This window comes from Cricetulus griseus, assembly GCF_003668045.3.
Source record: "Cricetulus griseus strain 17A/GY chromosome 1 unlocalized genomic scaffold, alternate assembly CriGri-PICRH-1.0 chr1_0, whole genome shotgun sequence".
In the NCBI taxonomy this organism is placed as follows: Eukaryota; Metazoa; Chordata; class Mammalia; order Rodentia; family Cricetidae; genus Cricetulus; species Cricetulus griseus.
Window position 1 is genome coordinate 260,960,627 of NW_023276806.1, and position 22,189 is coordinate 260,982,815.

Consider the following 22,189-nt stretch of genomic DNA (forward strand, 5'->3'; position numbering starts at 1 on the left):
TTGGGGCCCTAGAGATTGCCAGGGTCCCTGTGTTTGAGGTAAAGTGTGATAGCAACTGTCCCTGCAGGACATAGGCTGGGAGCACCGAGATTGGGTGGCAGCCCTGGGCCTCAGCCTGAAGGATCCCAGGGTCGCCTGAAACATGGCCACCAGTCACCAGGACTGTGGCTCTGGTACAGCACCAGCTGGGGGAGGGGGAAAGAGCCAGCTCAGAGAGGGTGGAGAGGTCACAGGCATCTTCACCTGTTCCAGGACCCAGAGGGCTGGGTAGGTCCTGCCTTCTGCTTATGCCCAGATGCTCGGGGGAGGCAGTAGGGTCCAGGGTAACTTCAGCCCGTCCGTAGCTTCAGGACCCTGGAGAGGGGCTCTTTGGCGCTGGAGTAGATGAGGTATGAGCCTGCAGTGGTATTAAAGGCCTCCCAGTCCCGGCAGCCAAAGGTGGGGAGTTTGTGTACCGCCACGAAGCCCTCATAGCCTTGCCACCTGTGGGAGGGATAGTCAGCCTGGTCCCCTAGGCACCCATGCAGGGGACATTCTCCCAGGGTCAAGTGAGAAACTGAGGCCCGGGAAAGATGCTGCCCATCCAAGATCCCAAAACTCCCTTATGTCTACCCAGGAGCCTGCTCCAGGTACCCTAAGTATTTAGGAATGTGCAGTCAGGAGCACTGGTTGTTCGAGTCTCAGTCCTCAGAAACAGGCTGGTTTGCATGCACATATGTGTGAAGGCTAGAGACAGACTTGGGGTATCTTCCTTAATCACTGCCATCTTATTTTCTCAGGATCTCTCATCAAACAGAGCTCATTGATCTGGCTGGACTGGCTGCAGGGAGAACTCCACAGCCCTGCTTATCTCCACCCTCCCAGTGCTGAGATTACATACATGGGCTTGTATGTGGATGTTGGGGATCGAACTCAGGTCCTTGTTCAGCAAACACTTTACTGACTGAGACATCTACCAAGCCTTTTCAATATTATTTTTCAAAAGATTTTTGGCCATCATTCTTCAACATGCATTATACCTTTTTTCTTTTGAATTTGTTTATTTTATGTGTATGAGTATCTTGCTTGTGTGTATGTATGGTCATCACACGCATGCTGGACACCCACAGAGGCCAGAAGAAGGGGTTGGACCCCTGGACCTGGAGTTGTGAAAGGTTGTGAGTCATCACTTGGGTGCTGGGAACCGAATCAGTCCTCTGGAAGGGCGGCGGGTGCTTTTCGAGCTTCCCCTTCAACACACCTTTTAAAATTGGTTTATCATGTTCAAAAGACTACAGCAATGACTCTGAAAGTCTAAGCAAAGCCATACCTTTTCTCATAAACTACAGGTGACTGAAGCATTTCAGGACACCCGGAGAAGCAGGGCTCGTAAAGGAGGAGCTCGTAAAGAGGCCTGAGGCCCAGAAGTGAATTTATCCCAATGACAGAAATCGACATGCTATTATTGAAACTGCTCTTGACATAGAGAGAAGCTGCATTGTGTCTTTATAAAGCTAAGGACCTCAGGATGTCATGGGCAAGCTTCACTTCCTATATAAACCAGAATCTGAGCTGCGATTGGAATCCAGGGGGATGAAGAAATTCTGAATCAGCCTCAGCTGCTCAGCTCAGAACAAATCTCTCATTGTTTGTCATCATACCAGCAGATCACTATCTCCGGCTCCATGTACTACGGATGCTTAAGGAAATCAGGAACCAGGCAGGCCACTCGGCATGACATTTAGATCAAAGCTAGGGGCAGGATTGCTACCCCCCCACTGCTGTTGCCCAGGACAGTTCTGGAACTTGGAGCTAGTTAGGCAACTAACTAAGCAATAAAAACCTTGTTGAGCAAGGGTGCCATTACTTTCTTGGCAGAGACAGCCTGAGTGGCTAGGGCCCCTGAGACTCCTCCCAAGAGAAGGTGTTAGAGATGGTAAAACAATTTGGTTAGGTGGCTAAATGAAAAAAACCGATGAGATTCTGCCAACGGAAACAACACCCCACTCTTGCTCAAACAAACAAACAAACACCCTCCTAGGGAAAAAATGCAAAAAATGTAAGAAGATTGTCACTATATAAGAGGAAAACTGGACCCCATAAATTCCCACTTAGCATGCCCAGTCATTATCTGAGGGGTGTAGCCCCATGGGGTGCCCTCTAGTGGGTACATCCTGGCACCCGATTCTCTACCTGGCCAGTTGCAGGAAAACACACACTCAGCCTGATGGTCTCAACTTGCTCCGACCCTGTGGCCACTTGTGAGGGGAGGGGAGCCTCCCACTATGAACCCCCTAAGGCTGGAGGATGAATGTCAGCCACAAGCAGTCCTTACCTGTAAATAATACTGTTCACTGAGAAGGTGTTTCCATCAAAGGAGTTCGCAACCACCAGGAAGTGATCTTCTCCCACTGAGAAGAACTCCCAGTCCAGGGCACTGAGGAGACAGGGAGCTAGGTGAGGATGCTACCACCTTCTCAGAGCCAATGCTGGCCCCACGTTGACCTCTGGGCAGGCCTTGTCTCCTGAGTTACATCTCACTCTGTAACTTCTTCCTCTCTTTTGTTTTAAGATTAATTTGTGTGTGTGTGTGTGCGCGCGCGCGCGCGTGCACACACGCGCGCAGAGGGCATCAGATCCCCTGGAGTAGTAGTTACCGGGGTTGCGAGCTGCTCCATGTGGGACCTGGAAACTGAGTTCAAGTCCCCAGGCTGCCTCTTCAGCCCCTCTGCATCTGGTTTGTAATCACAGCTCCTTTTTCCACTTGTTTTATTCCCAATTCTCTTCCTAAAGGCCTGGTGAGTGCTTTATTCTAAAACTCATTCTCAGCAGACACCCAGTTCCAGATGCGGGAACATGGTAAGGAAAGAGGCTCCCTCCAGGGTCCACTGGACCCAGAGGCCACCGAGAGCTCAGGCAGAGGTGGTTCTGGGTTGAACCAGGCAGGCACTACTGTTTCCTCTTTTTGTTTTTCGTCCCAGGATTTCTTTTTATTTTTAAACTAAAGAAAAATGAAGTTTTCAAAAGTAAACATTGTGGGTACCCATAAATCAAAAGACTAGGCCTACGCAGAAGGTCCCTCTTCCCTTCCTTACCTGCTACCACAGCTGCCTGTTTCTGGAGCAACCCTGGCTATGGCTACAGTGTGATCTTCCTGGAACTTATAGCTATGCACCCCCCATAAACATATAGTTCCCGTGTGTCCTGTGATGTCACAGATGCCAACCTCACCTTTATACTTGACTGTTGGCCTTAGAGTTTTTCTTTGAATAGTCTAAATTCGCTCAGTGCTCTATCTCTCAGGCTGAGGAGCGCCTGACACTTAGGGAGGACTGTGAGTGTTCCCCAAAGCTCTTAAGGGATAAAAAGCCCTGTGACAGCCTCTGCTGCATTCTAGATTGGCAACCACTCTGGGCCTAGCCCAGTGGTTCTCAACCTTCCCAATGCTTGGGCCTTTTAATACACTTCTTCATGTTGTGGTGAACCCCCTAACCATTAAATTATTTTCATTGCTACTTCATAGCTGTCATTTTAATGCTGTTATGAAGTGTAAAATAAAAATCTTATATACAGATATCTGATATGTGACCCCCTTCCAATGGGGTAATGAGAACCCTAGCCTGGAGCTCAGACCTCTGGCTCTGTTGTGTGGACAGTGTGACTGTGTTTTACTTGGAGATAGCAAGAATCCTTCCAGAGGAACTCAGTGTAGGTGGGGACAGCTCTGCCTTCTCAGTGATAACTTGGTGGCCCTGAAGAGCAGGTGGGGCAGGGTCTGGCAGTGTGTGGTGGGAGGTGACACCTGCCTGAGCTCAAGGACCTGATGCTTACTCTATATCACACAGACAGACCATTTCTCCTTGTGGAGGTGCTGGGCCTTCCCTTGTGAACTCACAAGATGGGTCTCATGATCATGGCCACCTGCTCTGACCAGGCGTCCTGGGAGGAAGTTGGGGATGGCCTGGCAGGCCTTCCAATGCCACCCACCCACAGACTCACTCTGCCCTTCCTACCACTTGGTACCTGCATGTGGGGATGTCCTGGAACTTGACAAAGTTCTGAGCTGTGACATTGAGCTCATAGATGACAGAGCTGAGGACATAGGAGTCATTCTGCGCCTGCATCTGCACGTCGTAGCTGTGACTGTTTGCTACCGCAAGGAAGATCCTCTCACCAATGTGGAAGACCTCCCAGTCTGCAGCGCCGAAGGTCTGGAGTGAATGAAGAGCCATGTAGGAGGGTGAGGCCAGTGAGGGCGGCCCCGACTGTCATGCCACTAATGTCATCACCACTGTGCCCAGTGATCCAGGCTAGCTGTCCCACTGAGTCCACTTGGCTGCTGTCCTTTCACCAGAGCCCCAAACAGAGTTCCTCTGCCTGCTTGTTCCAGAGGTCACTCAGTCCCATAACGTGTGAGGTGATGGGGAAAATCTTTGTCACAGACCCGAAGCTATGCAAGTCCCTTTGTGTGAGGAGCCCACCAAAAGGAAGTGTATGGGAGGGAGGCCCTGATCAAGGGGAACATTCCCAGAAAAGCTGAAGCAATGGCAGCAGGGCCCTAGTAGGTTTGTGAACGCCTAGGAAGACAGCAGGACAGGAGGCCAGAGTATGGGAAGGAACGTGCTAGCCCATGTAGGGTCTGTGGCTAATGGACAGTGCTCTACTAGGCTCCAGGAAACTCTGCCACAGCCAGGGCTCTGTAGCCTTAGCTTCTGCTCACATCAATGCCTTGCCTTATACACCAAATACATGTGTGTGTGTGTGCATGTGTGAACACACACACACACACACACACACACACACACACACACACACACACACACGGAGAGAGAGAGAGAGAGAGAGAGAGAGAAGAGAGAGAGAGAGAGAGAGAGAGAGAGAGGGAGGAGCTGCTGTGTAGGGGTTAGGGGTGAGCTCTGGAGTATGGCAGATCCAGGAGGTGGAGCCTATGGCGGGAGGAGGAGCTAGGGCCAGGAGCCATAGGCCATCACGGGGCTCTGGCTGCTGCTGTGGGGTCTCAGGACAGCCACAGAAAGGCTGCCCATGAATGGGGAAGGCTGAGGGTGCAGAACTAAGGGAAGCTTCCTGGAAACTAAAAACGGAACTTAGCAAAGCAAAGGCTAGAACCAAACTTCCAGAGGCCAGTGGGACCAACAGATGATTGTTAGAACCTCAACTCCCCTCAGAGGGAGAAAACAGCACATGCAGCTGCTACAAGCAATGGCTACTATCCAATAACACATGCGCCATGGGTGAAACCTGTGTTTGTGTAACAGCTGACTCCTTCTGGAATGTCGGTTAAATGATGCCACTCAATCCCCTATGTCTTGAGATAACACATTGGGCCAGATTCTGTTGGGATCCTCACTGAAGGCTGGGAACCTGAACCCAGGGCAGGGATGTTCAAGCCACACAGCCAGTAGGATCCCGCAGCTCTCTGCCTTTTCTGAAGACATAGGCAGGCTATCCTGGGACTGTCCTAGCTGGGGACAGAGTGAGTCATGTTGTGGATTGTGCTTCAGATGGGCCAATGGCATCTTCCTGATTTTAGCTGATGCCCAGGAGCCTCCTGCTTGGGGGACACCTTGCACAGCCAGTGTGAGAAATAGCTCTTGACCTTCCAGATGTGTGTGTATGTATGTTCATATGTGCAAGAGTATGTATACATACATGTGTACACATGTACGAGGAGTCCAAAGGTCAACCTCAGGTATTATTACCCAAGAACCATTTACTTGGTGTTTTTGAGGGAGGGTCTCTGTGTGGGACCTGGGGCTCACTGATTCAGCTATTCATCTTTGCCTCTCCAGAACTTAGATTACAAGTACACGCCACTGAACACCTCACTTTTATGGGGGTCTAGGGACCAAATGGCAGGTAAGCACTTTACCTGCTAAGCCATCTTCACAGCCACCCTCTGGATGCTTTTATCCTGCCCTCAGTGGAGGTCAGAGAACTCATTGTCCTCACACTACCAAGAGCCTCTGTCTCTTTGCTGTCCATGGTCTGGCTGGCTAATCCTGCTGGAGGCTTAGGGAAAAAAACCAGCCCTGAGCCCAACTTAACAGCATTCTCTCCACCGGCAGCAGAGGGCGCCAATACCCACTGAGCCCAGCCAGGTAGTGGGCAAGAGATGGCTGGGAACCCAGAGGAGGCTGCCCCAAGGTTTGATGCAGAAGGAGCTTGATAAAGCCTAAGAGGCACAGGGTGAGAGTCACTTGAGACCCTAGAGGATAAGGGGTCCAGGAGTCCTGGAGTCACAAAGTCCTGACTGGGGACAGAGGCTGCCTGAGGTTTTCTAGATCAGCATCCCTTCTCCTCACAGGACTGTCTAAAAGCTGGGATCAGTCCAGACCCCCGAGAGATAACAGGGCCTGCAGGACCTTCAGACTGCCAGACCCATACCCTAGCACAGTGTGGCATAGGTAATCCTCTGACTGTCACAACATTGCTTCTTGCAAGTAAGTGCTAAGAAAATCATCACTGTCCGTCACATGCCTGCTTACATACTGTGGACATACACACTCACAGACAGACTGGTACACTATCATGTCCACAGCAAATGTGTACATGTGTATACACAGGAGTGTGTGCACATACACAGAGAGATGTTCACACACGCCTACACGACGTTTATGCACACCTGTGAGTGTGTGAACGTATGTGCACATATGAATAAACATACGGACACTCACCTGTAGGCATGTGTCTGAACACGTGCACATACATGTACGGGCAGGCATGCACATATATGCCCACACAGCACACACCTTTCTCAGATCACCAGGGCATCCTTTCAGCTTTGAGTTGCTTGCTCTCTGCTCACCAGTACTGATGGGGCCCGAGGTGATTTGCACAGGGAACTCTGGTAGTAGCTGTCCTATGCCACCCAGGGTGGCTGGAGGCCCAGAGCAAGCTCTCCTGGGACCGTGTAGAGGCATCAACTTTCTGCTGGGGCCAGGCCAGGTGCTGCCTCAGTGAGCAGCCAAGTGTCCTCCTTGCCCCTCAGGAGACCAGGGCAGGAGTGGGGCCTCACCTTAGGACCAGGGACTGGCTAGGACTTTGGGACTACAGAAGAGTGGCAGCTGTGTAGGTGAAGAGGAGGGGGGTCAGTGGGTGAGAAGGCAGGACACCCACAGGGCATGTGGGGAGCAGGGGGGAGAAGGAAGCTGCTCAGGAGGGGCTGGGGCAGATAGAGAAAGCTTTTGAGCATGAAGAAGACGAAAGCTCATGTATGCCAGAGCTCTGGAGCCGTAGGAACTGGGAAGGTGTGTGAGAGGTGAGCATGTCATCATGGGGGTTGTGAGGCTCCTTCCACTGGGCAGGTGCTGGGACAGGGGCTTCAGTCACCTCAGGAGAACCTGCTGTGTCCCTAGGGTGTGAGAGACACAAGGCCTGCTGTGTGCCCTAGCTGTTGGGGCTCAGAGACAGCTCGAGCCCCTATCCTCTCTGACTCCAGTCAGGACCAGGGGGCTGACTTAGCAAATGTGGGTGCACTCTCCTGCCTAAATTTCAAGTACTTGAGGAATGATATTCTATTCTCCATATATCCCAACAATAGTTGGGACATAGTCCTATCAAATATTATTCATTTTTATATGAAATTCACCTTGTCCGTTGTTCCTCGAAATGTCAGCCATGGACTGGTAGAGTCAGGTAGGGGTCCTGCTGACTCAAGCTCTGAACCCTTAGCTGGCCAGGTGGCTGGCTCACAGCTGACTAGTCACTGGCTATACAGATTCCCCTCCTGGGAAAGCCCACACTGCTCCCTCTGCCAGCCCCTCCCACTCAGAGATGAGAGGGAAGCTGCAGGTTACATCAGGCCCCGTGGCTTAGATGGCTCCTGTATTCCCAGATCGTCAGGGAATAAAGAACCCCAACATCAGACCATTTTACCAATGCCCACCTAGCCCTGGAGCCCAGGTGACTAGATACCCTCTGGGATGGGAGGCCTTCCCTCTCTCCCAGAGGAATTCCCCCAGAGAGCCGCATGCTGTCCAGGCATTGGGTGTGTGCCACTGGAGCACCTTGGCAGGATAATGGCACTTCCAGGAGCTGCTGCCAGGAGCACCTGGCATCCCACAGCTCCCATTGGGTGGGCAGGCACTCAGCCATCAATGGATTAGTTGCTGGACCAAAGAGACTCAGCTTGGCTTTGATACAGAAAGATGAGGGTGCTTCTCTGGTCCTGGAGTGCCAGGAGAGGAGGGCAGGCCAATGCATGGCCAGGAATTCCCCAGCCGATTCCCCAGTCAATCAGAGGCCCTGGGGGAACTGACCCCTCACTGTGAGCTCTCAGCTCAGGCAGGAACCAAGGCTACAGGAAGATGCACTTCTGAGACCCCTGGGCACATAGCACATTCCCTAGCCAACTCCTTGTGCTCCCCCGTCCCCGTGTTCTTGCCTGACCACAGAGGTATCCCTCAAATCAGGCGCCTTCCCAACCTGCAAGGACCACAGCCAGTTTCTGTCTCCGATGGATGCAGAAGTCAGAGGTGTGTGGAGGTGTTTGCATGGCCCAGAGCAGCCTCTTCTGAGGGCCATCCAGTTGTTGCTTACACGCAAGGACGATTTCACACTGTACTTACTCCACTGACAAGGAAACCAAGGCAGGGAGGCATACTTGTGGCCAGGCCTCAGGGGTGACCCTTAAAGCAGCCCTTGCACCACCATCCTAACTGCTCCCCACCCTCACCCTGGAAGCCAGCCTCTGCTCACGCAACCCTGGGCTGCAAGATCTGTGATGCCTGAAGCCTCCCTTTGAACCACTGTGCTTATCCATGGTGCCCTGGGAGTGCCTGCCCTACGGATGGGAGCCTGCTTGGTTTGAGTCCCTGCAACACAGACTCTTCCAGAAAGGCATGCCCTGCAGAGGTGGGTGTGTTCCCACAGCTTGCAGGTACATTCAGAGTATGTAGGTTAGTTAGCTTCAAAGCTCATGTTCGTGACATTGCAAAAACGCAAATGGCAAACGTATTAAGGCATCTCCAGGGCTGAAAGGATTTAAGCAAAGGAAGAGAGACTATTGGCAAAGCATGAAAGTGGACTTCTGTGGGTTCTGAGGAATCAGGAAGATGTGGGGGAAAGGGCAGACTACAGCTCAGGCAGGGCTGAGCCAGTCCACCCTATCTGCATCTGATGGCTTCCAGCTGCATCCACCTCTGCGCCCTCGGCTGTTCTGTACCAGGCATGCCTCTCCCTCCCCTCCTTCAGCAGAGTCATTTTGGGCTGCCCTCCTCTACAGCACACAGCCTGGCCTGCCCTGGGCTCAGGGTTTTGCTTTGATCCTGTGCTAAATGCAGAGTGGCTGCTGGCCTCTGGCTGTGCCTCTGCCCCCCACTAAGGTCACTGTGGAAGTTCTGCTATTTTTGGCAAGCTTGCTCTTCTGTGCAGCTCACACAAACAGACCGTGACATGAAACTGTCTATGCCACAAAAGTAAATACTCAAAGATTTTGCCAGCAGGGGTGGTGGAACCAGCCGAGGGGCTTCAAAATCAAAAGGGGATAGATACTATATCTGTCCTCATCCTCTGCCCAGGTCAGAGCCAAGTTGCCTTGCTACACCAGACCTGGAGACCCACAGACACTGACTGATGGAGCAGGGGAGATGTGGTCCCTGAAGAGGACTGATGTGGGAACCCAGGGTACCTTCCTCAACAACCCAGACTCAACCCATACGCAGGCTTTCCTCGGGGGTACTGGGGGCCACGGAAGCAGTGAGGGCCCAGACCACCCGGGAAGATGTAGCATACAGAAGGGATAGGCATTTGGGCACCGGGGCCAGGGCCACACTACACTGTCTTTCATGGAGTTCTGCCCCTAGAGGACCCCACCCAGAGGGCACAGCCCATGGATCGGGTGTTCATGGCATCTTGCATTGGAAAACTAGGCTTCTTACCAGGAATGACTGGAAGAGCTGGAAGGCGCCGACGAGCCAGATGTAGAGGTGGGAATGCACCTGGGTAGAGGTGCCATTGAAGGTGTTGGCCACCACCAGGAAGGAGTAGGGCCCCACGGTGAAGAACTCCCAGTCGTAGGCACCGGACGTGGCAATAGACTGATTGGCTTCGAAGAGCTGGCTGCTGGGGTTCCACCTGTAGACCACGCTGTCGATGTTGTGGTTGTCCCCTGGAACCAAGGTCAATGCTGGGGGAGGGGGCGGCTCCCTGGGTTTCACAGCTGCTTTTGGCCAGGCCACAGACAGCTACTGCGCACGCACGTTCTCTACATACCTAAGACCCTCCCTTATCCCACCCCTCAGGTAAGCTCCGCCATCCCGCCTCTGGGCCTGCTGTTCCCAGAAGAAAAAGCCTGTGGGTCCAGATGGCCCACAGTCGCCTTCCACCATCTAAGCCCTACTCACCTCCTGCCTTGGCCCTTTCCTGCCCTAATAGGTCAGATGTTCTCATCTCACTCTCTCTTTGTCTGAAACTACCCCCCCACCATGGTGTCCCTGGAAGTCTTCCATGAATAATGCTCCCCAGGCCTTTCTCCTTCATGATGCTGTTCAGAAGTCCTCCCCTGTGTTGCTCTCTGGAGGCCCTCCCCTGTGATCCTCCCTTCATGGTACTCCCTAGAAGAGACCCCTGGAGCTGCTCACCCATGGTCCTTCCTGCGAGGTCTTCCCCCATGTCTTCCTCTCCAGTGCCTGCTGGAGCATTCACCCTGAGGGCCACTCTGTTGTTAGGGGTCTTGGGCTCCCCTAGACCCTGAGTGCAATGACTGGTACTTCACCCCCAGGCTTCCTGGTGCACTTTACACTTGGGTGGATACTGAGCTATGAAGTCTTCAGAGAGATGGCTCGGAGCAGCCCTACAGCCACTCCCTGAGACCGCCCACCCTTGGAGTTCCAGGATTGAGGAGACTCGGCTACCATCGTGGCAAGAGCTTGACTCAGACACTGGGTTTCCCAGCCCTCCAAGGCTGCACTACCTGCTGTCTTCTCTGGCATTATGGAGTCTATGTCAGAATGCTGAGCTTGCTCTTAGGGAAGCAGCGGCGGGACAGCTTCCAAACTGACTTCCTCTATGGGCATACACCCATCAACATTAATCTACTGCCTTGGCTTATGGTCAGTATGCCACCTGCTGGCTGTGCTGACTCCTCAAAGTTAGGAGGGAAGTTGCTGATATAGCCCAGACTGGGGCTCAGTGGCTTCTCTGCTGGTCAGGAACCTCGTGGCTTCCCTGTCTTCCTGACCTAGGTCAACCACAGTTGTGATGGATTATGTGGATTACTTCTGACCACACAGTTCAGGGGTAAGTAGCAGGAAATGAACCACACATGACTTAGTGTTTGTATGTGGGTTCAGGTGTGTGTGTGTGTGTGTGTGTGTGCGCGCGCGCACACACACACACACGTGCACATATGTACATGTGTAATGTCCATGTAGAGGTTAGAGGTCAATCTCCAGTGTCATTCCTCAGGGGCACTGTCCACCTTATCTTTTGAGACAATGCCTCTCAGTGGCCTGGGAATCACCAGTTAGGCTACATTGGCTGCGATGAGTCCCTGGGATCCTCTACCGTAGTGCTGGGATTACAAAGCCATGTTTAGCTATTTTTCTTACATCTGGGTATCAAACTCAGGCTCTCACGCTTGTAAGACAAGCAGACACTTTACTGGGGGAGCTATTCCCCAGCCCCAACTTAATATATATATATATATTTTAATGAGATGAAAATTCACCCTTGCGCATAAACTATGGAATGGCTTCCTTCCAGGTCAAAGGCCACATCTGTCCTACCTTCTCGGTGGTTGGCTACCACCAGGAAGTGCTCTCCATCCACCTTAAAGGCTTCCCAGTCTCGGGCGCTGTGGGTGGCAATCCTCTGGTAAAGGGTGAACTTCAGCTTTCTGGGGCTCCACTTGTAGATGACAGAAAACTCTTGGCCCCTTTCATTTGGCCCAAAGTTAGCCACGGCCAGGAAAATCTGGAAGAGAAACATTAGCTTTTCTTGGCACCAGACCAGGAGTCCAGGACTCTGAACCTCAGTGTCTCTCCCACATCCAGAGGGAAGGGTACGGGCCAGACCGAGTAAACACCAGAGTGCTGGTAATGGGACACACTTGGGGCTCTATGTTGCATGATTGTGTGGCTCTCCCAGGGACAGAGAGCATGGTTTTCAGTTCACGTGTGATGTGTGTGCATTGCCCATATGCAAATGAGAGCATGCATTTGTTTAGGGACAAAGTGTTTCCTTCCCTCGTTTTTCTGTTTTCCAGTAGTTCTTGAATGCTATTTTTTTTTAATTATAAAGAAAATGAAAAGCTTTCAGATGTCATTAGGAAATAGCCAGCTGGTAACACTTCTGCCACTCTGAACCTGGAAACAGGGTGTCCCTATCAGGGGACAGCAGGCTTTACTTGTTTTATCTTCAGTATCTGGCATGGGCCCTCTGCTGGGCTAGAGTCCTTGGAGACAGACACACAATGCTGTCTCCCGGACAATGTCCTGCCTTGCAGGCTGCAGGAATTTGAAAGAAAACATTAATTTCTCCTGTTATGGTTCCAATGCCCTCTCCTTGTACAGGTTTTCTGCTCACTCCAGCCCAGGAGGAAGGAACTGTCTGGGGCTAACTCTCAGGCCCTTGATCTCCAGGGACCTGCTACTAGCATACATTTATGCTTCCTGTGTGGCCAGCATGGTAGAGTGAGAAGTAAGATATGTATGTTTGGCCTAGTGAGGTCACTCCAACAGTAAGTGTTTTTTGAAACAGGGTCTCATGTAGCCCAGGCTGTCCTCAAACTCTCTATGTAGCTGAAGATAATTTTTGAACTTCTGATCTTCCTGCCTCCATTCCCTAAAGGCTAGGGTTGTAAGTGTGAGCTGCCTCACCTGGTTTACACAGTGCTGGGAACCAAACTCAAGGATTTGTGCACGCTAAGCAAACACTCTATCAACCATTTTCCTGGCTCCAATCTTAACAGTTTGGATTTGTAGTGAGTTAGCACAGGACTAGGCAGACAGACTTTCAAGCTGGTACTACCAGCTTGTGGGAAGCTGAGCAGGCTCCTTATAGGCACACTCTTATATGCTAAAGCCTGGGACTTTGAGCATCCCACCTGACCCCTTAGCAAAGGCTTGCTTGGAACCCTGAGAGATGCATTAACTGGCAAAGTTCCAGTCTGCAGACCCAATGGTGGTGCCCATCAACCAGGAAGGGGAAGTCACCTGTACAGACTTGCCTTTTTCCCAATGGTGAAATGTCGCCAAGACTGTGCCTGGTGTGTGGCAATGTTCTGGTAGGAGACAAATTTTCCATCTGTCCATTTATAGATGGCTGATCTAGCCTTCCGATTGGCTGTGGCTGCGAAGAGTCCCACACCCGGGATGTTGAACACCTCGATGCCCAGGGTCTCTGAGTTGGTGTGCAGACTCTGGTGTTCCTCTACGTAGTCCAGCTTGGTCTTGGCTTGGAATGGGAGGGTGGGGACCTAGTCAGTGTGCATAGGAATGGAGCTGGCGGTTCTCTTGGGAGTAACTTTTGGGACCTGTCATGACTTGGCTCTTAGGCTTGTGCCCAGGGCCCTGGAATTTATGAAAGAGATTTCCCCTGGAGCCCCATTTTATCCTCTTGGGAAAGGACCGTTAAAAGGAGGTTGCTCCTGTCCATCAGGGGTTTTGGGGTCTCTGTGGCCCCGGACTCAAACAGGGACAAAAGAGAGGTCTGAGTTCCTGTAATGCACCCTCTTTCTGCCATCAGCTTTCAGGGAAGAGTTGCTGAGAGAAGCCAGCCACGCTGCCCTCATGGCACACCCAGGATATGCCTATTTCTAGGTTGAACACACAGGCTCGGGGTATTCTAGGGAGGAAGACATCCTGGCTTGCCTGGGCTGTTCTGGTGGCTTTCCGCTATCTGAAGTGGCCCTTACAGATGGATGGGACTCAGCCTTTCATGGAATCCTTTCCCAATGGGGATACAGCCAGCTGTATGTGCTTAGGATGTAAATTCTGCATCCAGCCTCACCTGTCAACACGGAGACCCACTCGCTGTCTGCACACAGGTAGAGCCCCTTTCGGGCAGCATCAAACCAGAACTGGACACCCTCTGCCTTGGTGCATGGTGGCCGAGATCCCAGGGTTACTTTCATGTCAGCTTCTGTGGGGAAGAACAGGCGAAAGTATCTGTTGTATCAGGGATCCCTAGATGAAGACTCTGTGCAAGGGGCCAAGCCCTGTGGTCCTATCTTGACCTATGTGGCTGAAGGGAGCCCCAGACAGCACAGGTCACTGGAGATAGGGTGGGCAACCTAGGGCCCAGACATAGTGTTTCCTGTGTGGCTGCCTGACCACACACCCACCTTGTACCTGGAGGGAATGTCTCTCTGTCCCTTGGCTGTCCCCCCGTGGACATCCTCAATAGCCATACACTTTTCTGCTCTTCTCTGCCTCTTCTCAGCTAAGCTGCAGGCAGTATTCTTGGGTCTGAGTTTTGATCTCACCACCATTAGTACCAACATTGGTCTCATGCCAGGGATCTTGGCCTTATGGGGACAGCTCCACCAGCACCAGGCAGTGGTATAACACAGTAAAACCTAAATGCCTGACATATTGGGATAGGGATTTCATTTATTTATTATGTGAGAACCATAAGCTTTGGGGGCTTGGCTGTCCCTCACCTCATCTTCTTGCCACAGAGCAGGGGTATATGGGTAGTTGGGGAGGGACTTTCAGATTCTGTACAGCAGGGGGTGTTATTTTAATAAACGAGTCAACATTGCACCCAACACTAGGACAGCGGGTACCAACCAGAGAGAAGCATGTCCGGGAGAAGTCATGGGCTGGAATGGCTGGTGGGAAAGAGAACTAGGTCTTGGTTTGGGCTGGGCTTTATGGTAAGCTTCAGGGAGTGGCTGGGAGATATGAGTAATTGCTGGCCAGTGGTCCAGAGGAGGGGGCCTTCCTGATGTGAGCCATGACTACTATCTGCCCAGGAGACCAAGAAAGGTGCATGGTCTACTTGTAGGCTGTCCAAGTAGAGCTCTTCAAGGGAGGGACAGTTCAAAGGACTGGCCTTTTTGATAGCCCTGAGTCCTCCTGGCCACTGCCCTTCTGCCACTGAGAGATGCACTCTGGAGAGGCTGAGAAAGGAGCCTGTGCTCTCAGATGTTGCCAGGGTGGGAAGCAAGCCCAGCCTACTAACCATAGGGATATTTCAGCACCTCGTTGTCATCAGGTTTCTCTGTGAGCCTCTTCAGCACCCGGGGGATGGACAGCTCTGCCAGCCTGGCGTTCCTGCTGGGGCACAGCCTTGGGGTGGCATCTGAACCAGGCAGCAGAACCAGTTGCCTTATCAGGCCCTGTAGAGGGAGAAAGGGAGGTTCCACTGATATCTGCAGTTGTTGGAGACCTTGGCCCATATGGCCCAGTGGGTCTAGCCTTGGCCCATATGGCCCAGTGGGTACAGTGGGAAGGGGTCTGCAAGTGGATTATTGGGAAGCCATCAGGAGTGTGACACACAATTGCCTACTGATCTTAGTGAAGAAGGGACTGTCCATATGGAACTAGAGTGACCAGACCACATTCCTTTTCCATTTCACCCAACTACTCTTCCATTTCTTCCTTCACTACCCAGCCACCATTGATTCATTCATCTATCTGTCATTCATCTGTCATTCATCTATCTATCTATCCATCTATCATCCACCCACCCACTTACCACTCATCCATATGCCAAGCCACCCATGTCTATTCATTAATAACTAATCAGTCCATCTACCTATTCATCCCTCTAGTCATCCACCCACCCATCTACCCACCCATTAATCCATGCATGCATCTGTCCACCTATCCATCCATCCATCCATCCATCCATCCATCCATCCATGCACCCATCCATTTATCCATCATCATCCACCCATGCATGCAGACATCTACCCACCTATCTGTTCTTCTATTTGCCCACTCAGCCATAGCAAAGTATATTTCCACAGAGTGATTACTATATGTCAGGTATGGTTGCAGATGCTGAGGACACCACAGAGAACTGTAGCTCCTAGCTATGGAGCAGACTCCAGATCCACCCTAGCAGTGAGTACACCACAGGTGATGGATGTGTGGGTGATTGGATGGATAGGTGGCTGGGCCTCGTGAGTAGATGTTTAAGCGGGTGGATCAGTGCATGGGTGGGTAGATGAGAGGACAAATGAGTGGTGGGTGTGTGGGTGAATAGAAGGATGAGAGGATGTGGGTGGGTGAGTGGACAGAGGAGTGTGTGTGTGGTGGGTGAGTGGATGGATGGATGGGTGAGTGGATGGATGGATGGATGAGTGGATAGATGGATGGATGAGTAGATGATGGATGGATGGATGGATGGATGGGTGAGTGGATGGATGGATGGATGGGTGAGTGGATGGATAGATGGCTGAGTGGATGGATGGATGGATGGATGGATGAGTAGATGATGGATGGATGGATGGATGGATGGGTGAGTGGATGGATGGATGGATGGGTGAGTGGATGGATAGATGGCTGAGTGGATGGATGGATGGATGGATGGATGAGTAGATGATGGATGGATGGATGGATGGATGGGTGAGTGGATGGATGGGTGAGTGGATGGATGGATGGATGGATGGGTGAGTGGATGGATGGATGGGTGAGTGGATGATGGATGGATGGATGGATGGGTGAGTGGATGATGGATGGATGGATGGGTGAGTCGATGGATGGATGGGTGAGTGGATGATGGATGGGTGAATGGATGATGGATGGATGAATAGATGGATGGATGGATGGGTGAGTGGATGGATGGGTGAGTAGATGATGGATGGATGGATGAATGGATGGATGGATGGGTGAGTGGATGATGGATGGATGGATGGATGGGTGAGTGGATGATGGATGGATGGATGGGTGAGTGGATGGACGGGTGAGTGGATGATGGATGGATGGATGGATGGATGGATGGGTGAGGGTTGGATGGATGGGTGAGTGGATGATGGATGGATGGATGGGTGAGTGGATGATGGATGGATGGATGGGTGAGTGGATGATGGATGGATGGATGGATGGATGGGTGAGTGGTTGGATGGATGGGTGAGTGGATGATGGATGGATGGGTGAGTGGATGATGGATGGATAGATAGATGGATGGATAGGGCAGATATACATCAGGGCCAGAAAGACTGGGTTAAAGCATCAGTTTATGAGAGTGTTGGGGACAGGCTTCCATGGTAGGAGGACCTGTGAGCAGGAATCCAAGAGCCACAGGGAAGAATGCATGAGAAAATAGGAACAGCCAGTGTGAGGGCCCTGTGGTAGACTCCACAACACCTTTGTGTTTCTGGTTCTCAGCATAGATGGCAATATACCATCTAAATCATGTGACAAGCTGTCCCCACAGCCCTGGGGGAGGGGTGCTGCTAGCAGCCTCTCCACACTCACTGTGAATAGGCCTTTTGTTCTCTTCCGGCTGCCAATGAAGAACCGGGCTCCTCTTACTGATAGGGTGGGTGGGAAGGGAACATCAGCCATTCTGAAACATGAGTGAACAGTACTAGTATCAGAAGAGGAAGAGCATACACCCCATTTGCTTATAAATATAGGGGGTGGGTATCACATGGGTAACAGGTGAGAGAATCCTGGGGCAGTTGTCATGACAGGTTCCATAGCAATTAGAGGTTCAGGGCCTGCAGAGCAGTACCCTCTCTGAGACAAAACAGGACACCTTGCCCTTCTGGCTCTAGTGGCCCCAGGGGCCCCAGCTATGGCTGCATCTCTCTACCTTCATCTTCCTTCCTGTTGCATCTGAGCATGCTTGCTGCCTTTCCCCCACCTCTGGTCTCTGCCTCTTCATCAGGAGCTGTCTCACTCAGCCGACATTATCTTGACGTGGTTTAAGACCCATTTGCATGTAAAGGCACATTCATAGTCCCTTGTGGATATGAGCTGGGGCACTCCAGGACAGAGGCTCCTGCAGGAATGCACGGTGAGCATATATATGGGGCCCTCTTTCTACCTCCTGGTGAATCCCAAGGACCTTCTGCATCAGGACCACAGCCCACACAGCCATTGTGTGCTTTCACACAGCCTGGGGAGTAGGATGGAATGATGGGTACAGGTAGGAGGGAGGTGTCTTGCTGGAGACCCAGGAGCCTCTAGAAAGTGCTGGTTGTGATTGATGTGAAGGTTGAACTCACTGAGGAAGACAGGAACATAGCAGGCCGGGGGCGGGGGGATTTGTGGCCAGAGCCTCTGTGTATCATGACATCCTGTCTTCTCCTACAGCTTCTGCTTCCTCCAGCCTTAACCACCTGCTGCAGTACACCAAGCTCCTGGCCAAGGGTACCAGCTAGCCAGCCCTCCACCTATAGGCACCTCCACTCTGTGCTAGGCACCTGACCCCTGAGCTCAGCCTGAAGCCTTGGTGCTAGCCTGCACTCTCAGCCCAAGGGCTCTAGATCTTCCTTGACTACAGTCATTCCACATAGGTGATTTGTGGCTCCGATTGGGCCCTTCCATTTCACAGATCCATGTAGCTGCTCCATGAGCCCTGGCCCTATCAGGGACCTACCTTAGGGGCTGGTACCTAAGGCGTTCTCCATATCTTGCCCCAGGTAAAGGATTTGGCAGGGTAGGGGCAGGGAGGACTATGACCCACCCCCCTCATAGCACAGTAGCAGAACAGCCATGGAATGGGTTGCTCAGATGACACACAGCATGGCCATTCACTGGGTTGCACATCCTGGTACCTACATGTCTATTGGGAGGCCACAGTCCATAGTGAGGGAAAGGGATCCTTGGGACACAGCCAAGATCAGCGTGTGCCACTGGCTGTCCACGAGGCCGGGGCTCCTGAAGGATACACGGGTCTGCCAGGCACCAGCCAAATCCTCGGTGAGAAATAGGAAGTGCAGCTGTGTGGGTGAGTACCTCAGGCCGAGCAGCAGTGTGTCCCTCTCCTCCGCCAGCAGGGAGAGCAGGTATTCATTCTTCTGTAGAGAGGAGGCCAGAGGTGGGGCAGAGCTCAAGGAAAGGGAGGAGGGAAGGACCAAGAAGGATGGGCAAGGGCAATGGGGCGAAGTGGATGCGAATGAAGGGGAGAGGAGAGCAGGGCCTGGGAGGGGTGGGGAGAGAGGGTGAGTTTAGCAGGAGAGTGGGCGGGACTGAGAGGAGGAGGTAGGGCCAGCCAGGAAGTGGGTGGAGCTGGTGGTACCCTACCCAGTAGCACTGCTGGGTGGAAATTCAGTGTACCTCCCCACCCCAACCCCCAGCCAGGCCAGGACAAGCAGCCTAGTCCATGTGCACAACGGAAATGTTTTCAACCCCGGAAAGAGAAATAGGTTCTGACCTGCTCCCTCATGAAAGAGCCAGGAGGACCTCACATTGAGGAAAACAACCAGGCCAGAAGGACAGGCGCTGCACCAATCTGCTTAGCTCCACAAAGCCTCAGATTCACATAGACACGACAGGGGTACTAGGGGTTTGGGGTGTGGTGGGGGGTTGCGGAGCTAGCAGCCAGTAGTTCACAGGATAGCTGAGATTTGCTATGTGGAATGTGAATGAACTCAATGCGGCCGAGATGTGCTCACCAAGGTGAACACAGTAAGCTCTCTTGCTATGTGCATTTTATGACAGTCAGCAAAGCAGTGTGACAAGTCTGTGATCTCAAAAGCAAGCTTGTCCTTTCCACTGTGGGCTATTTATATCCACACATCTCACCAAGCCGTCCTTAGCCAAACACAGGCAGTCTGATGAGCTAAAAGGTAAGCTAGCTCTGACAGCAGTTGCTGCGTGCATGCAGATGTGTGCACACTTACTATTGACTGTGCATGCAGACGTGTACACACTTACTATTGACTGCATGCCTGCAGCTGTGTGCACACTTACTATTGATTGCCTGCATGCAGATGTGTGCACACTTACTACTGACTGCGTGCAAGCAGATGTGTGCACACTTACTATTGACTGCATGCATGAAGCTGTGTGCACACTTACTGTTTTCCTTAGCGAGGCTCTGCCCATGAGAATCTGCATGCCTGTTGCACACACCTGTTCTAAAGAGGGGGAGGGCCTGTGTGCCCTTCAGAGTGGGCTCAATGTGCAGTGTGCCTCAGTCACAGTGTGGGACACTTGCTCAGGTTCCTTTGGGAATGGGGGCTCCCTCTGCTCCTGTGGCTCTCACAGTGGGGAAAGAGTGAGTCTGTTTCCTGGGAACTTCCAGGAAGTGGTGTGGAGCTTGGAAACTGACAGATGACAGAACAGAACCCTCCCAGTGATGTCCAGGAGATCAGAAGCCACACTAAGCTGAGGGGGAGCTAGGGGTAAAGAGGTGAGAATGGGGAGGTATAGAGATGGAGTCCCCACTCCCTACACACACACCAGCCTCACACTGGCTTGAACTGTCAAGTGCCCAGCCTGTCGGTTTTGGATCAATCACTCTTGTTGTGAAGAAGCACGATGACTTATGGAAGAAAGAGTTTATTTCAGCTCAGAATTCCAGAGGGCGAGTCCCACAATGGTGGGAGATTGATGGCAGCAGGTGAGTGGAGCAGGATGCCAGAGACCACATCTCTAACCACAAGCAGAAAACAGAGACCGTGGACTAAATTAGACTCAAAGTGGACAAAGCTATAAACCTTGGAAGCCATCCTCAATAACGTACATCCTCAGACAAGCCTCTAAAAGTTCCAAAACTCCTCAAACAGAACCATGCACTGGAGACCAAGTCTTCAAATTATATGCACTTATTTGGGACAATTTTTCATTCAAACAACTATTGACCCACTCTGGGGGAGGTGGCTACTGTCCTTCCTAGATACTGAGGAGATATTCCTGGCTGAGGGGATGGACATTTGTTTGAACCACATGTTCCAGAGAATGAGAGTAGATGCAGGTAGTTAGAAGAGTTTATTGAAGCCATGGGCTACTGACAAGCGGTGTCAGGGTCAGATAACCAGAGCAGAGGGACAGTGACTGGAGGATCATCAGACATCCTGGGAAGCAGGAGGAGAGGTCAAGTCACTAAGGACAGGCTGGTGGCTTCATCCTGGGGGACTGTATATCCCAGGTCAGGATCAGGCTGAGAATGCTGAGCGGGGACACAGGGAGGGACCTGAGTCAGCTGGCACCAGGAACAGGCCCATCAGCAGCTGGACTTCTGGCCCGAGGAGAGGCCACAGCAGGCCTGGCTGGAGCAGGCAGGGCGGCAGAGCAGGGACATGCTGGAGCAGGGCTTGCAGCAGCTGGGCTGGCAGGAGGAGGCACAGCAGAAGGAGGTGGGCACACAGCAGGCAGGTCTGCACACAGGGCGGCAGAGCAGGGACACGCTGGAGCAGGGCTTGCAGCAGACAGGCTTGCAGCAGACAGGCACACAGCAGGATGGCTGGCAGCATGAGGGCTGGCAGCTAGACTGCTGGCAGCATGAGGAGGACCCAGAGCAGATGGGTGTGCAGCAGACAGGCTTGCAGCAAAGAGTCAGACAGCAGGGTGAGGAGGTGCAGCATGAGGGCTGGCAGCTAGACTGCTGGCAGCATGAGGATCCAGAGCAGATGGGTGTGCAGCAGACAGGCTTGCAGCAAACTGGCACACAGCAGGGCTGTTGGCAGGGGGAGCAGGGGCAGCAAGCTGGCTGACAGCTAGACTGCTGGCAGCATGAGGGTGTGCAGCAGCTGTTACAGACAGATTGGCAGCAGGGGCTGGACCCACAGCTCACTGGGGTGCAGACAAGAGTAATGCAGGGGGCTGGGGCACAGCAGCTGGACTGGCAGCAGCTGGGGACACAGCAGCTGGGCTGGCAGCAGCTGGGGGCACAGCAGCTGGGCTCACAGCAGCTCTCTGGGCAGTCGTCCACCTGCCAGGAGGAGTTGGTGCAAGCGTCAGAGCAGACAGACATGGTGGAGGTGGCCATGTGGAAGCTGGGAGGTGGGAGCTTGTGAGTGTGGCAGTCAGTGTATATTGTTATGTGCTACGCTGTCAGCTTTTATACCAGACGGGGTATGTTTTCAACCGGAAGCCTCTAGAACCTTCCTTCCTCCTGGGTATTTTAAGCTGCGTCCTGAAAGCCCTTGTTAATCTGTTTATTTATAGGAGAGTTGCTCCTTCCGAGCTCCACGTGGTACTGGTTAGGACCTGAGGGTGCTGTGTGCTCAGTCCTCTGAGTGGAGCCTTGCCCATGCTGGGCCTGGCTTTGTGCACCTGCCACCCACCTCATCATCCGGGTGGCTCCACTAGGCAGTGAGTAGCCCGGAGTGAGTGGGTAGGGT

At 52.5% G+C, this 22,189-nt stretch overlaps 2 protein-coding genes across 2 annotated transcripts in view; both read right to left on the bottom strand.

The window, feature by feature from the left end:
- Window positions 1-248: 248 nt before the first annotated feature.
- The window catches only part of Tspear (thrombospondin type laminin G domain and EAR repeats), a 168,945-nt gene continuing 147,004 nt past the window's right edge, over window positions 249-22,189 (bottom strand). Inside the window, exons 3-12 of the mRNA XM_035451511.1 lie at window positions 18,681-18,919; window positions 17,370-17,460; window positions 15,127-15,283; window positions 13,951-14,082; window positions 13,169-13,395; window positions 11,727-11,913; window positions 9,879-10,108; window positions 4,003-4,190; window positions 2,315-2,416; window positions 249-483 (exon numbers count right to left, since the gene is read on the bottom strand). Coding sequence (XP_035307402.1) covers window positions 330-483; window positions 2,315-2,416; window positions 4,003-4,190; window positions 9,879-10,108; window positions 11,727-11,913; window positions 13,169-13,395; window positions 13,951-14,082; window positions 15,127-15,283; window positions 17,370-17,460; window positions 18,681-18,919 — 1,707 coding nt within the window. The 3' untranslated portion in view covers window positions 249-329. The remainder of the gene's footprint in view (window positions 484-2,314; window positions 2,417-4,002; window positions 4,191-9,878; window positions 10,109-11,726; window positions 11,914-13,168; window positions 13,396-13,950; window positions 14,083-15,126; window positions 15,284-17,369; window positions 17,461-18,680; window positions 18,920-22,189) is intronic.
- On the bottom strand, window positions 21,070-21,834 carry LOC107977067 (keratin-associated protein 10-2-like). Its single transcript, XM_027394325.1, has 2 exons — window positions 21,729-21,834; window positions 21,070-21,668 (listed from the first exon to the last, which is right to left on the bottom strand). Exons 1-2 carry the CDS (start codon window positions 21,832-21,834, stop codon window positions 21,070-21,072), a joined length of 705 nt encoding a protein of 234 aa, XP_027250126.1.

Coding starts and splice junctions, on each gene's coding strand:
- LOC107977067 (XM_027394325.1), bottom strand. CDS start 21,834: ATGGCCACCTCCACCATGTCTGTCTGCTCTGACGCTTGCACCAACTCC. Junction 21,669..21,728: donor GCCCAGCTGCTGTGCCCCCA/GCTGCTGCCAGC, acceptor GCTGTGCCCCAG/CCCCCTGCATTACTCTTGTC.